Source organism: Populus alba, chromosome 8 (genome assembly GCF_005239225.2).
Source record: "Populus alba chromosome 8, ASM523922v2, whole genome shotgun sequence".
Classification (NCBI taxonomy): domain Eukaryota; kingdom Viridiplantae; phylum Streptophyta; class Magnoliopsida; order Malpighiales; family Salicaceae; genus Populus; species Populus alba.
Genome location: NC_133291.1, coordinates 13,768,862 through 13,783,169, shown reverse-complemented (window position 1 = coordinate 13,783,169; position 14,308 = coordinate 13,768,862). Strand labels below are relative to the sequence as shown.

General features: G+C 33.2%; 2 protein-coding genes and 1 pseudogene across 2 annotated transcripts; 2 read left to right on the top strand and 1 right to left on the bottom strand.

The window, feature by feature from the left end:
* The first annotated feature begins 1,298 nt into the window (after positions 1–1,298).
* On the top strand, positions 1,299–3,802 carry LOC118049579 (2-oxoadipate dioxygenase/decarboxylase, chloroplastic-like; annotated as a pseudogene).
* A 134-nt stretch (positions 3,803–3,936) lies between these two features.
* LOC118049578 (serine/threonine-protein kinase PBL34) lies at positions 3,937–9,268 on the bottom strand. Its single transcript, XM_035059614.2, has 6 exons — positions 8,813–9,268; positions 6,885–7,219; positions 6,602–6,737; positions 5,757–5,893; positions 5,537–5,660; positions 3,937–4,694 (listed from the first exon to the last, which is right to left on the bottom strand). The coding sequence occupies exons 1-6, from the start codon at positions 8,991–8,993 to the stop codon at positions 4,174–4,176; spliced, it is 1,434 nt and encodes a 477-aa protein (XP_034915505.1). The 5' UTR covers positions 8,994–9,268; the 3' UTR covers positions 3,937–4,173.
* A 663-nt stretch (positions 9,269–9,931) lies between these two features.
* LOC118049582 (uncharacterized) lies at positions 9,932–13,630 on the top strand. Its single transcript, XM_073410670.1, has 5 exons — positions 9,932–10,207; positions 10,350–10,442; positions 12,367–12,689; positions 12,793–13,446; positions 13,552–13,630. Exons 1-4 carry the CDS (start codon positions 10,060–10,062, stop codon positions 13,270–13,272), a joined length of 1,044 nt encoding a protein of 347 aa, XP_073266771.1. The 5' UTR covers positions 9,932–10,059; the 3' UTR covers positions 13,273–13,446; positions 13,552–13,630.
* Positions 13,631–14,308: the final 678 nt, after the last annotated feature.

Sequence of the window (14,308 nt, the reverse complement as noted above, 5' to 3'; positions counted from 1 at the left end):
ACACAGCCTTGATCAAATTAAATAAGATTTTATTCATTTTACATTAAATCATATAAAAATTTTATCTTTTTAGATTGGATGATATTAAATATTCAACATATTAAATAAATTTAACAATTTTTCTTACTTTCATGGCATATCAACATCTCTAATGAAAATCATCAGTGGGTGGTTGAGTTTGTAAAGTAAATAGAAGATAAAAAGAAATGTTTCTTATGTAATATCTAGTTCAACTCCTTCTATCTGCTACTACTAATGATCATGGAATGTAGGATGTAAGTCTTGTTTGGAGTGTAAAGGCTTATTTGATGCACACAAAATTAACCCGAGATATCCTATATATATAAAAAAAAACATTTTTAATGTTGTGTTTTCATATATTAACATAAATTATTCATATTTTATATTTAAATTTTAATATTATGTACATGTATAATTTTAATTGAAAAAATCAATTAACTACTCATTTCAGAAAAAACAAATAAAACTCAAAGAGCCCACAATTTATAGTTAAGTACTATATAAGAAAGCATTAATCAAGTAATCAACATTAGGATCTTTTCTCACATTTCTCCATTTGATATTTCAAGATCTTTTCTTTTGTGTTACATGCGAACATAATCTTGAATATTTAGTTTAATCATTTCAAATTTTATTTAATTATTAATTAAAAAAATGATAAATTAAATAATAAATTTGTTTATGGTACTTACATTCAGAAGAACAATTAATTCAACTATATGCTTAATTTTAATTAAAATATCAGAGGTTGATTTTATCCAAGATTTCAATTACAATAGGATAGATTGATCGAAGTTAATCTAGTTTTTTTTTTAAAAAATATTAATAGGTTTTTTTATAATTAATTATTTATCATAATTAAATTCAATTGATAAATAAATTGAATTTATATATTTTTAAAAAGGTAAAAATTAATTTATTTTTTTCTTTAAATGTCTTTAAAAAAAGATGAATATTTTAGAAGAACTAGTTTTAGCATTAATTTTTTTTTTAGTATAATAAGTAAGAGAAATTGATCTTTGATTTACTTTTATAATAATTTTAAAGATTGAGATTTTTAATACTAGAAAATATTTTAAACATGAAATCTTATTGATTTTTTTTTAAGTAGATTCAATTTAAAAAATTCCAAATAACCTATAATATCATTTTTGAAAAAAAATATATTATCGGTCTGACCCGGTTGTTATGCCCAGAGAGCATAAGGTATGTTATGGTAAATTTTAAAATAAAATAATATAACAATCGAAAATTTAAAATACTGTGCCATTAAACACGTGTGCGCTTTTTGGAATGAGATCGCCATTCTTGTCTGTACAAAAGAAGAAAAGCCTGTGAAGGAATAAAAAACTCTTCGGACCGAAAAGAAAAGGAGTCGGAGAAACCAAATTCAAGGATGACGACGAAGATGCTCTCACTATACTCAACAACGATGACGGAGAAGATGCCCTACTTATCAACGATCAATCCTCACTTTTCCATAATCTCATTGAAGAAAAAATCATTTCCCGTGACCGGAAGTCGGAATCTCTTCACCACCACCGCTCATGCCTCAAGATTTGAAGTTGATCATCAGATTTCTAGATCTCAGGTGATTGATTGATTAATAATCAAACTGGACAGATTGGTTAAATCGATAGTTAATTTATTTATTTATTTTTTAAAAAACCAAATGACAGGGACATGAAGAAGAATCATTATTGTTGATGAGGAGTGTATTGGGAAGCATGGAAAGGGTTTATTTGAAGAGAAATCCAACAGCAAAAGCTATACTAGACTTGGTTAAATCGGTTGATGATGCTGACCATATCTGCTATGATCATCTTGCTTTCAGGACCTTTGGGGTATCTATTTTTTTGTTAATTACATAAAACTTGAAAAGAAACTAATTGACTTTGATGGATGTTTTTTAATGTTTTTTAATTTGATTGGATTTGATTTATTATTATTATTATAGGTGAAGGGTCATGGGATTGAGTCCATGGCAAGTTTCTTCCTGGATTATGGGTATAAACAACAGGAGGAGCTGAAATTTCCAGCAAAAAAGTTGAAAGCTCTGTGGTTTTCACCTCCCAGTGGCCTCCCGCATGAGGATGCTGCCACTGGCAGTGGTGTTAATGGCCCTTTGCCAAGAATTTTTATATCAGAGCTTCTCGTTGATCAATTAAGTCCACAAGCTCAAGTGAGTAGTAGTAGTGATGGTTGGTACTTCATTGTATCATTAATTATATTAATCCATCCTCTTCTGTGTAGACTGAAGATTTAAATAACTTCATGTGTTAGGAAATTATTGAAAAATACATAGAAACATCAGGCAGTGGATACAAGCATGCAACTCTTGCTAGTGCTCTGGGTCGTTAACATGGAAGAAGCCCTTCTTTTCTGACTTTCAGCAATTGGCAAAGTAGTAATTTAATCTTTTAAGTTGTACTTCAATTTTTTTTTCTCAATACAAGATTTGTGTTTTAACTGGTGCTGTTGTATATTTTTATTGATGCCTAGGGAGAGTGAATATGCTGCCTGGACACTTGTCAATGGTTATGCACTCAACCATGTCACTATTTCCACTCATCGCCTGAAAACTCACTTGACAAATATCAGAGCCCTAAATCAGTTCCTCCAAGAGAATGGATTCAACCTGAATTCTGAAGGGGGTGTTCTCAAAGGTTTGGTAACTCTTTCTTTTTAATCTTGCGTCCCCGTGCTAGTTTTCTTGTAAGCTAAAATTGTAGGAAATTATCTTGTCTAGTGCTTGCTGATGATAATTATGGGTGAATGCTTTGTCCTAGATTTCCTGTTCAAATAAAACTTCACCTGAATGGATTAAGGGATGTTTTTTTTGGTTTCTATCTATAACTATGACCTCAATCCAATACTAGAAATTTTAGCAATTTCAATTTTTTTCCCCTGCTTCCCATGCATCTCAGCTACTTTTGAATTTGTTTTAGCACTGCCAGCCAAGGGACCATAAATAGTGTTCTCAGAGAGTGTGGAGCGACTTCATCTATACTCTTGTTGTCATAGATTAAGTATAGTATGTTGTTTTAGATATTTTAGCTGTATTGACTGTACTAGTTATTTATAATTGGTTTCATATTGCATACTCTTTCTCTGAGAGGTTTGATAATAATTAAATGATTTTTTTTCCTCCACTGCCAGTGAGCCCTGATGGTCTCCTGCTTCAAAGCTCAACTGTAGCCGACTCAATCCCTTTCAAGTTTTCTGATGGCTTCACTGAATCAGTTCCCTGCTCGTATATAGAGTTTGCTGAACGCCTTGTGTTGCCACAATATAAAAATCTACTTAAGGAAGAGGTAAAGGATTCCCTTGTGTTCGCCTTGAAATGATATTTTCTTTCACTTTGATTCTCCCAAGCCTATTGAGATCACTGCCATATTGGGGATTGTTACCAGAGCATTCTGATTGATAGACATCAAGATCCTCATTAATCTGACTGTCAAGAAATGAATTGTTTCGTTTATGCTCAATTACGAGGTAGTAACTTCTATCACCATCTTCAACAGGTCAAGGAGTTTCACAGGCGAGATGGGTTTGAGGTTGGAAATGCAGATAAGATTTTTGAGAGCACATCCAAAGAGCAATTGACAAGGCGAACTGGGTGAGATGATTCACTATTTAGACGACAAAGAATGATCGCTAGAGGTTACTCAAGAAGTGGTCGTCAAGGCTGAGATCCTTACATAAGTACATATATCATGAATCACACAGTACATGAATAAACTTTATTCACAATGCCTATATAATTGGACGTTTGTTCTCACATGCTATAATCTTTTAACCACCCTTCTCACCATTCTTTGTTGATTGAAAGAGGCAATTTATACCTGTCTGGCTGAATAACGTCGAGTTATTATGGAACTTAGAAACAATGCCACTCAGATTTTTCCAATCGAGTTATGAAAAAAGATTCATTCAGACAGGACTTAATATTCCTTAACATTTTCTGGACTGTAGAGGGCAATCGACTAAGATTCTAAATACAACATATAGGGACATGTTCCTCCATTGCCTTCTCAGTTGTACAAGAACAAATGCTTTCCCAGAAAATACATCTTAGTAAGAAAGGGGTGAAAAAAGAAATGAATGAAAAGAGGCAGCTAAAAGAAGCAGATGCTTCGCTGATCCTGTGCGCTATGGTTTACCACTCGGTTTTGGAGATTGGTGGGGATATTGATGGTGGAAAGGAGAAGCATGGGGACCATGTGGTATTGAAAAACTCCTTTGTTGGTGCCCATTCCGAGATAACAATCCAGCCTGTGAGCGGACACCATTTTTGGCATTTGGGCTAGACCCGACCCGGTCAGCTTGCATGGTCTGGAAATAATATGATGAGCTCGCCATGTCCTTGAGGTTGGGCAGAGGCTTCAATGTGTCGACCACTTCGCTCATTAGAGGCCTGGCTTTAGGATCCCTGCTAAGGCAATGTGCAGCCAGCTGTGCAGCTTTCTGGGCACCTTTGATTGAAAAATGACCTTCAAGTCGAGGGTCTATCAGCCGGTAGAATCTTCTTCTCTCCCCTAGATATGGCCTCGCCCACTCAACAAGATTATGCTCTCCATTAGGACGGTTCTTATCCATGGATCTCCTTCCGGTTATCATTTCGAGCAAGACCACACCAAAACTGTAGACATCGCTCCTTGATGTAAGATGTCCTGACAGAAGTGTTTTAGCCTGTTTAGCCTTGATGTAATAATGATCAAATGCAGCAGCAGAAGACTGTTGCAAAACTTTCCTACCAAATATGAACAGGACTGAATACCTGGAGGCACATCATACTACTGGACTGCGTACAATTGGATGCCTACTACAGATACATGCAAATCCAATATTGTCTGTCATTTTTATCTATTATCTAGAATTAAAAAAATATTAATCACCTAAACAGGAAGGACAGAAGGATTTGTAAAGGTACAGAAAGAAGAAACGGTAGGGTTGATGCCCTTCTCTGGTTCAAATGTGTCGGTCTAGGAGAGGGGAAGGGGGGCCAGAGATAACTAATGAAGAGGATATCTTTAATGAGGGGGATGTAGTGCCTTTCTAATTTTAAATTGAGGGTGTTTTGTTATTTAAGAATTGAGAGATTTGAGTTGGATTTTTTTACTGCTTTCGACTCCCAATTTGAGGGTTGATAGTTCTTATTATATGAGGGGCATGCACCCTTCAAAAATCCTTCCCTTCCCTCCCCTCCCTCCCCTTGCACCAAATCCTCCCTAGCCAATTTCGTCAGCCTCGCATGGAGTTTGATTCAACTCTGGGCACTGAAATATATAAACACTTTGGTACATGCAGAGAACAGATACAAAATCTATCCTCCTAATTCATGCAGAAAAGCTTTAAGTTTTTCCCAGAGCCAACTGGAATATGCCTGTAACGCAGGCAATTAGGGTTTAAAAGAAAGCTAGATATGCGTATCTAGGCTTTCAGGGAAAAGAATAAATCTTTCATCAAATTAGGATGAGAAAATGATAACGGATTAAGAGAAAATCATGCTTACCGGTCATTACATACTCTGGGGCTGCATAACCATAAGTTCCCATCACTCGGGTTGATACATGGGTCTTATCTCCCTCAGGACCATCTTTGGCAAGTCCAAAATCAGAAAGCTTGGCATTGTAATCCTGATACAGAATTTGATTAGTAGGATGCACCAATTAAGTGAAGAAGAGGAAGAGGAAGAGCAAGAGGAAAAATATTGCTATAGTTATATTATGTACCGCATCTAATAATATATTGGAGGTTTTGAAATCACGATAAATCACTGGCCTTTCAGCTTCTTCATGAAGAAAGGCAAGACCTTTGGCAGCACCGAGAGCGATTTTCATTCTTATAGACCATGGAAGAGGTAGGGACCCTGCATATAAAATTTCCATAAAAAATGAATGATGTTTAATAAGCAAATTGTGCAACACAGCAAAACCTGGCAACGTCAATACAACTCCAGGCATGTAAGAAAAAGCATCCGCGTATCAAAATCATATATATGAAAGGGTGGTAATAAAACAGCTCCATTTTATAAAATTCAGCTGTTTCATTGTGTTACTTTTCATTGTTAAACTTGGTGGTTTGATAAAAATCTAGATAAATCTGATACAAGTTTGATGATTGGCTAGAACTTTTCATAACTTTGTGGCCTTAGGTAAACGTGACAGAATTCAAAATTTTCACAGCTCATCACCAACAATCTAGCATCGATTTGATTCACTTCTGTAAAAACCGTCATCCAACATAAACACATCCAGTCTCTATAGAATAATACTAATACACAAAAGATTCATATTTACATACAAGCATCCACTGATAAATAGAGATATGTTCATGCACACACATAAATACACACAACCAATCTCCAGTGCAAGCATTGCTTATCTGATGTCCACAGATATTTTATGTAAATGCTTTTGTAATTTCTATTCTGGAAAAGTCCATTACTGTAGAGAGAAAGGGTAGAGAGAATAATTTTTCACCGCACATTTTAAATTACTTTCATACTAGAAACCATAATTTTTTTTTAAGGGAGATAAAAAAGGGCCAACAAGAAAGGCAAAAAGTGGTTGCATACGTCGAAACAGGTGGTTCTCCAAGCTTCCTCGAGGCATGAACTCATAAACTAACAGCCTTTGATCATCTTCAATGCAGTAACCAATCAGTTTAACCAGGTTAGGATGAACAAGATCACCAAGGAAATTTACTTCAGCCTGCCACACAGATCCAACAATTAAAAGCAAACCTAGGAGTAAGAAATCCAAATGATTTGGAAACAAAATTATTGAAAATGAAAAGACACAGAAAATATGATAGTGAATTTTTATATGTGAAGTAAATAGATTAGGAAAGTCTGGTACCAGCCATTCTTTATGACCCTGGAGCCCATCATGATTAAGGGTTTTAACAGCAACGGTAAGGCCAGTACCAGGTTTCACCGGAGCAGTTCCATTTTCTTCAATCCATCCCTTGAAAACACAACCAAAGCCACCTTCACCAAGAAGACTCTCAGGTCTAAAATTTCGAGTTGCCAGCTTGAGATCATTAAATGTGAACTTCCGCAGTCGAGAAGCAACTTTAAGCTCCTCTTCAAGTTTGGAAAGGGATGAATTACTTTCTGTATTACTTGTGGTTGAGGATGAGACAACAGGAGCAGCTGGTTGGTCTGTGCTTGCATCATTTATGGATTTACTTTCTGTTGATTCACAAATTTACACTATTAGAATACAGACTACTGTAAAATGAAATCTTAAGAGATGATAATCATAACACTGAAATAGCCAAATATAGCACCGTGTGCTACAATCCCTTCTGGATACAACCACACCAGCTTTTCAATGAAATGCTAAACTTCATGCCACTGTGTGCAGATTTGACAAAGAGATGTGACGCCCAACCCAGATCATAATTAAAATGGTAAATAAGAAAAAAATTGAAGCATAAACTACACTGCAGCATGTAGATGTGTATTCAACAAAAAAGAAACTGCACAGTAATACCATATATGCTTGTTACGATAATCGATAATCGTGGTTTCTTTTAACTTGAACTCTCCACATACACAAATCATAGATTCCCTCATTCTGCTATTTAAACTAGCCATGATAGTCACTCTTCCAACCTCACACAGCCCCTATCCCAAGTGCCTTTGAAACCAAAGTATCTGTCCTTAACCTGGTAAAATTTTCCTTAAATCCATTGGGCAGCTCAGCAACCCAATCTTTACCACTATTATCACCACTAGAATGTTTCCATTACACACCTACCAACTCATCAGTCATGCTACCATCACCAGCACACTAATGATTATTCCAAACTCATGCCATTTTTCTGAGATTCTGGAAATGGCTGCAATCATTTGAAGGAGTTTGTTTCAAATAAACTGATGAAACAGCTGGTCCTACTTTCTGCCAAAGCCATGAACTATACACATCTTTTCAACACTAATTTGGGATTGAAGCTGATTCGAACTAAGGCAATGTTTTCAACAAATAAGAAAAAAATTATTTCTTAGAAGAAATAAAAAAAGCAAGTTCGATAAACTTAAATCAGAATTATCTACATCACTGAAAGGTTAACACTTTAGTCAAGCCTGCTTTTGGAAACGAGGAACATAATTGTTATGATAAAAAGCCTAACAAGGAAATCAAGATACCAAGCATTTATTGCAAAGCTCTGACCAGAACACCAAGGTAAAAAGAAATTAAAGAACCAAATCTAACCAAAAACATCAAGTCAATCAACTAAATAAATGACTGAGTCAAGTACCAATACGGAAAAATTCCATTCCTTTATTTTCCGCTTAAACTAAAAATAACAGCTTCCCCAAGCTAGCGGATATAAAAAAAAAAACAAAAAACTGTTAGGGATGACTCTCCAAATAGTAATTCTGTATGTTTGCGATAAACTGCGGGAAAAAAAACAACTTATGTCTAGCATGACCTGAAGTAGTTTCTGCAAAATCTAAGGACTCCAAGTTTTCATAGAAAAACCTTCACCCTGTCAATGGATCTCACATCCAAGTCAGGCTTCGGTATTCATGAAGCTTGTAAATGGTGCAAGCAGTGAAAATAGCTGTTGATAGTTCCTTTTAAAGTCACTGTTAAGCACACACACGCGCATAGAAACTAAACATTTGGTTGCAAAACCATTCTTGGTTGAACAAGCATCCCAGGAAGCAGGAAGGAAACCATGCCAATCTTAACTGACAAACTGATTGAACTAAAACAAATAATCCACATTGATCAAACCCCCAAAAAAAATTGAAGTGAAGAGAAATCGGAATTACCAAAATGGGAACTAGTCCCACTAACAGAGCTATCCACTTTGGATCTTGACGAAATGCAGCTCCCAACAAGCCTTAACTTGACCCAACACCCCGCCTTTGTGCCTTCTTTCTTCTTCCTCTCCTTTGATTTGCACACATCCCAAGAAGACTTCACTTTACCTTCTTCACTGCCTAAACCCATCCTCTCCTTTCCTCTTCAAAAACCCTAAATTCCAAAACCCACTTTTCATCAAACCAACACCCCGAATCCCACCACTTGCCACATCCAAAAAAGAAAGGTTTCAAATTTAGCAATTTCTCTTCAATACCCACAAACCCAATTGAAAAGGAGAAAAGAAAGACTAGATCACGTCAGCTACATAAAAATTGATAGCCCCTTTTTAAAGATATTTGAAAATAATCAAACTGTGGAAACCATTGAGACAGACAACAACATAGTTTGGTCTTCTATTTTTCATATTTTTAATCAGTTAAGACCAGGAAATGTCCGCTGCTCTCTCGATAATAGCACGGAGGATTGATTGTACATTTAGTCCTTTTACTCTTGATATTTTCATAATGTGCCCACTCAACTATTATTATTCTTACTTATCTCATCCTTCTACTCAAGAAAGTATTTTAATATGACCCCTCCATCCAATTTACATTGTGTTAATTACAAGGTTGTTCCGGAGGTGGTTCTTGATTTTCAATTGATACGAAAAGATTCAATATCGATTTATTTCAATGTTGTATTTCAAAGTTAATATTATAATATATAGCATGATTTTTATATATTTAAAAATTATTATTTTTGATGAATTTGCTATTCCAGTTCGTATAAAAAACTTAGCTAATTAAGTAAAAATATATACATGTAATGTAATGTTATTTCGACTCCGTTTGGCAACGCGTTGTTGCCTGCGTTTCTTTAAAAACGCATTTATTAAGTGTTTGGTTGCAGGTTCTTTAAAAATCAAAAAATCGTGGGTCCCACCATTTATATGCGGCAGGACCACGATTTTGGCGAAGCAAAAAAAATCCTGCTTTTTGCACAAGTTTCAACCTGTGGTTGGAACTCTCTAGACGTCTTGTGGCTAATTACCAAAACACACACAGATCTGTTTCTCGTTCAATTCATTTCCCTTCCCATTTGCTCTTCTCCTTCTCATTTTTTCTTCCATCTGCATTCATTTCCCTTCCCATCAGCCCTAATTACACACCAACTCCACAGTAAAAACCATTACTGCTGCTAACCCAATAAACTAATGGCTCCGTCTCTCTCTGCACATTCAATTATAATCCATTTCTCTTTAACAAAAGGAAATGAAGAAGAACAACAACCCTTTGTACCAACCCCGAAACATATATATAGATCGCGTTTGATTCAAGCTCCAGAGGTCAAATTTACATCGGGTTAGTTCACTGCTCTGTTCTTAGTGAAATTTTAAGTTAATTATTGCTTATTTCAGTGAGATCTGTTTATCCCCTTTTGTTTAATTACTTTTAGTTCACTCTCGATAGTTTTTATATATTAATTTTTCCTTTGTTTCTGAAGCATCAACACAAAAAGAAGACGTCGATCAACTTGTCTTCCTGCCTTCAACAACCCCACCACAGATATTAACACCTCATCTGCAATTTCCAACGGGTATTCTGCTTACTTCACTAGTCCTTTAAGATTTTTTAGATTTTTTTTTTGTTTATTGTAGTGAAATTGACCTGTTTATGCTCATTTTAATTCACTAGTATTTTACTTTCGACAGCCATTACTGCTAATTTTTCATTGTCTTTATTCCTTCAATTTATCTGCAGTTATATGTTTGTTTGGTGTGTTCTGCTGATTGTTACCAAATAATTGTAATTAGGGCACAATTAATTTCAGTTGCTACAGTAGACACATTCCTTACTTTCTTTGCTAATTTTTCATTGTCTTTTATTCCTTCAATTTAGTGTAATTCTGCATATTGCTAACAATAGTGTTATATATATATATATATATATATAATTATTTTAAATGTTTATTACATAAGTTATATATATTATTTTTAATGTTATAAGTTATACGTATAAGTTAAATGTTTACTATATATATAAATATAATTATTTTAAATGTTTATTACATAAGTTATATATATTATTTTTAATGTTATAAGTTATACATATAAGTTAAATGTTTACTATATATATATATAATTATTTTAAATGTTTATTACATAAGTTATATATATTATTTTAAATGTTATAAGTTATACATATAAGTTAAATGTTTACTATATATATATATAATTATTTTAAATGTTTATTACATAAGTTATATATATTATTTTAAATATTATAAGTTATATATATAAGTTAAATGTTTAGTATATATATATATAATTATTTTAACTGTTTATTATATAAGTTATATATAACATTTAAAATAATATATATAAGTTATATAATAAACATTTATATATATATATATATATATATATTTTCTTTGCTAAAATCGTTTTGTGTAATTCTGCATATTGCTAACAATAGTGTTATATATATATATATATATATATAATTATTTTAAATGTTTATTACATAAGTTATATATATTATTTTTAATGTTATAAGTTATACATATAAGTTAAATGTTTACTATATATATATAATTATTTTAAATGTTTATTACATAAGTTATATATATTATTTTAAATGTTATAAGTTATACGTATAAGTTAAATGTTTACTATATATATATAATTATTTTAAATGTTTATTACATAAGTTATATATATTATTTTAAATGTTATAAGTTATACGTATAAGTTAAATGTTTACTATATATATATAATTATTTTAAATGTTTATTACATAAGTTATATATATTATTTTAAATGTTATAAGTTATACATATAAGTTAAATGTTTACTATATATATATATATAATTATTTTAAATGTTTATTACATAAGTTATATATATATTATTTTAAATGTTATAAGTTATATATATAAGTTAAATGTTTAGTATATATATATATATAATTATTTTAACTGTTTATTATATAAGTTATATATAACATTTAAAATAATATATATAAGTTATATAATAAACATTTATATATATATATATAAGTTAATAAATGTACATTAAAATCATAGTTATATATATAGAACATCCCCTGCTAATTGATGACAAACTGTTATAGGATTATGGCACAATGGCTAGGTATTTAGGTTCATGACAAACCTTATGTTAAGTTCCTTAGTTTACACTACACAACATGTAATTTTTTTTGAAACTAGTTCCTTAGTTTCTTTTTTTCATCCCTTATTAGCATTAAAGCTTTATTAATCTATAATTGAATTGTGTTTTGAATTCTATCTTGCATTGTCAACCATTCTGCTATATATAATTTATTTATTTATGTTTTCATTCCTTGTCAACATTCAACCTTTTTTTATTCTTTGGTTGATCTTTTGCTGCACATGTAACTTCTTGTTCTATTACTATTGTATTAGAAGATAATTAGCATTCAATCTCTTGTTCATTTGGTTATTTGTTTGTTTATTTTTTCATTGCATTGTCAACCATAAGCAATGGATGGGTCTGACACACATGACAAAGCTTCTTGGAGCAAGGCAATGCTGCACACGTTTTGCGACATTTGCATGACAGCTATTGAGAGAGGCATGAGACCAAACACACATTTTGACAAAGCTGGCTGGAAATTTGTCATACAGTCATTCAAAGATCAGACAGGCCTTTCATTATCAAAATCTCAGCTTAAAAACAAATGGGATGGGATTAAAAAGGACTGGAGGGTATGGAAGAAATTAATAGCTGAAACTGGAGTTGGTTGGTCTACTGAACTTGGGACCATCTCAGCAACTGATGAATGGTGGCAATCAAAAATTCAGGTTAGTTTGCTGATTTGCAATAGCCTCGTAAATTTTTTTTTTCATGTTGTATTACTTATTCACCTAGTATCATTCCTAAGTACTTCTAGTTGTCATTGCATAGGAAATGCGAGGAGCAAAGAAGTTTAGGCATGTGGGCATAGAGCCCTCGTTGTGTGCCAAGTACGATATCATGTTTACTAACATAGTGGCCACGGGAGAATATGCTTGGACTCCCTCACAAGGACTCTTATCAGATGAAGATAATGTGGCTTCTGGAATGAGGAATACAACCAATGAGGATACTAATATGGCAGAAGGAAGTGGCGACTCTGAAGAGGATGCAATCCCTGATTTCACACGTGATGTTAGCAATATGGTTGGTGGAAGCAATGTCGCAAACAGTAGCAGTAACCCCAGCAGTTCAAAGAGAAAGGGTGCACATCAACCTACACCTCAATTGCGAAAAAAGAAAAGGGGAACTGGAATGGGAGCAGTACTAGTTGCACGTATGGATAAACTTGTTGAGACTGTCTCCATGCCTAGAGGGATCACAGCTCCTTGTAGAGATAAAAAAGGTTGTAGTATTGAAGAGGTAATGTAAGAACTGCACTCTATTAATGAAGTTGCATTTGGTAGTGCATTGCATACCTTTGCAACTAAGTTCTTTTGTGCGAGGAGCAAGAGGGAGATGTGGGCTGCAATGGGTTGTATTGACAGAAAAATGTCATGGCTGAAAATTATGTTTGACCAACACAGACAAACTTAGATGGACAAGGTAAGTTTTAATCTTTTAACCCTATTCCTGTCTTTGCATTTATGTTAAATTCTGTAGACAAGTAATATATTAATTTGTCTAAAATATTTTCAACTGGTTTTGCAGACTTCCTGTGCTGCAATTGTTGCTGGAATTAGAAGGAGTTGCCCATGTTTTGGTGGATTTATGTAGCTAAGTTTTTGAACACCACAACCATGTATGTTTTGCTATATATGTATGTCTGAATAGTGCTGTTGGGTTGCAATTTCATGGATGTTTAATTTTCTGAATTGTAGACTTTAAATATGTGGATGTTTAACTTTGAATGTTATGTTTAGCTTGTTAAAGTACTCCTTTTCAGTTTGGTTACTTGAAGTTGAATGGTTTGAAGTTGAATGGTTGGTGATAATATTGTATGAAACTGTTGAGACTATTGCTTGTTGGTATCATACTTTGAATGTTTGGTTAGTTGCTCTGGAATGGAAGGTTTAGGTTGGTAATTTCAAAAATTTCAGTTTGGTGTATGCCACATTTGAATGTTTAGTAACTTGCTTTTGAATGGTAGCTTTTGAAAGTTAGGTAACATTTTTTGGAATATTACATCAATTCTTATGTATTTGTATATAAATAGCAGTAGCATTGGAAAGTTATTCACTTCTATATTGACAATTGCTTGGTAGAAACCGAATGTGTTAGTACATTTGAATCAAGAATGGTTGTTTGTAATTGTTGGTGTTGCTGATTGCTGCTATTTATACATCAGTAATAGGTAAGTTCCATCTAATTCCATTTAGTTCCATCTGTAACATGTTAGTTTCTAAGGTTTTCAAATGTTTGTTTATGGAGTTCATTGGGATAGTGAAGGGTAGAAAATTGTCAGTTT

Bases quoted from the DNA above. Each gene is read 5' to 3' on its own strand.
- LOC118049582 (XM_073410670.1), top strand. From the start codon at position 10,060: ATGGCTCCGTCTCTCTCTGCACATTCAATTATAATCCATTTCTCTTTA. The intron at 10,208-10,349 runs GTTAGTTCACTG...TTGTTTCTGAAG, and splicing joins AGAGGTCAAATTTACATCGG to CATCAACACAAAAAGAAGAC. The intron at 10,443-12,366 runs GTATTCTGCTTA...GTCAACCATAAG, and splicing joins TCATCTGCAATTTCCAACGG to CAATGGATGGGTCTGACACA.
- LOC118049578 (XM_035059614.2), bottom strand. From the start codon at position 8,993: ATGGGTTTAGGCAGTGAAGAAGGTAAAGTGAAGTCTTCTTGGGATGTG. The intron at 5,894-6,601 runs GTATGCAACCAC...TTTTATATGCAG, and splicing joins GGAGAACCACCTGTTTCGAC to GGTCCCTACCTCTTCCATGG. The intron at 5,661-5,756 runs GTACATAATATA...ATTCTGTATCAG, and splicing joins CCAATATATTATTAGATGCG to GATTACAATGCCAAGCTTTC.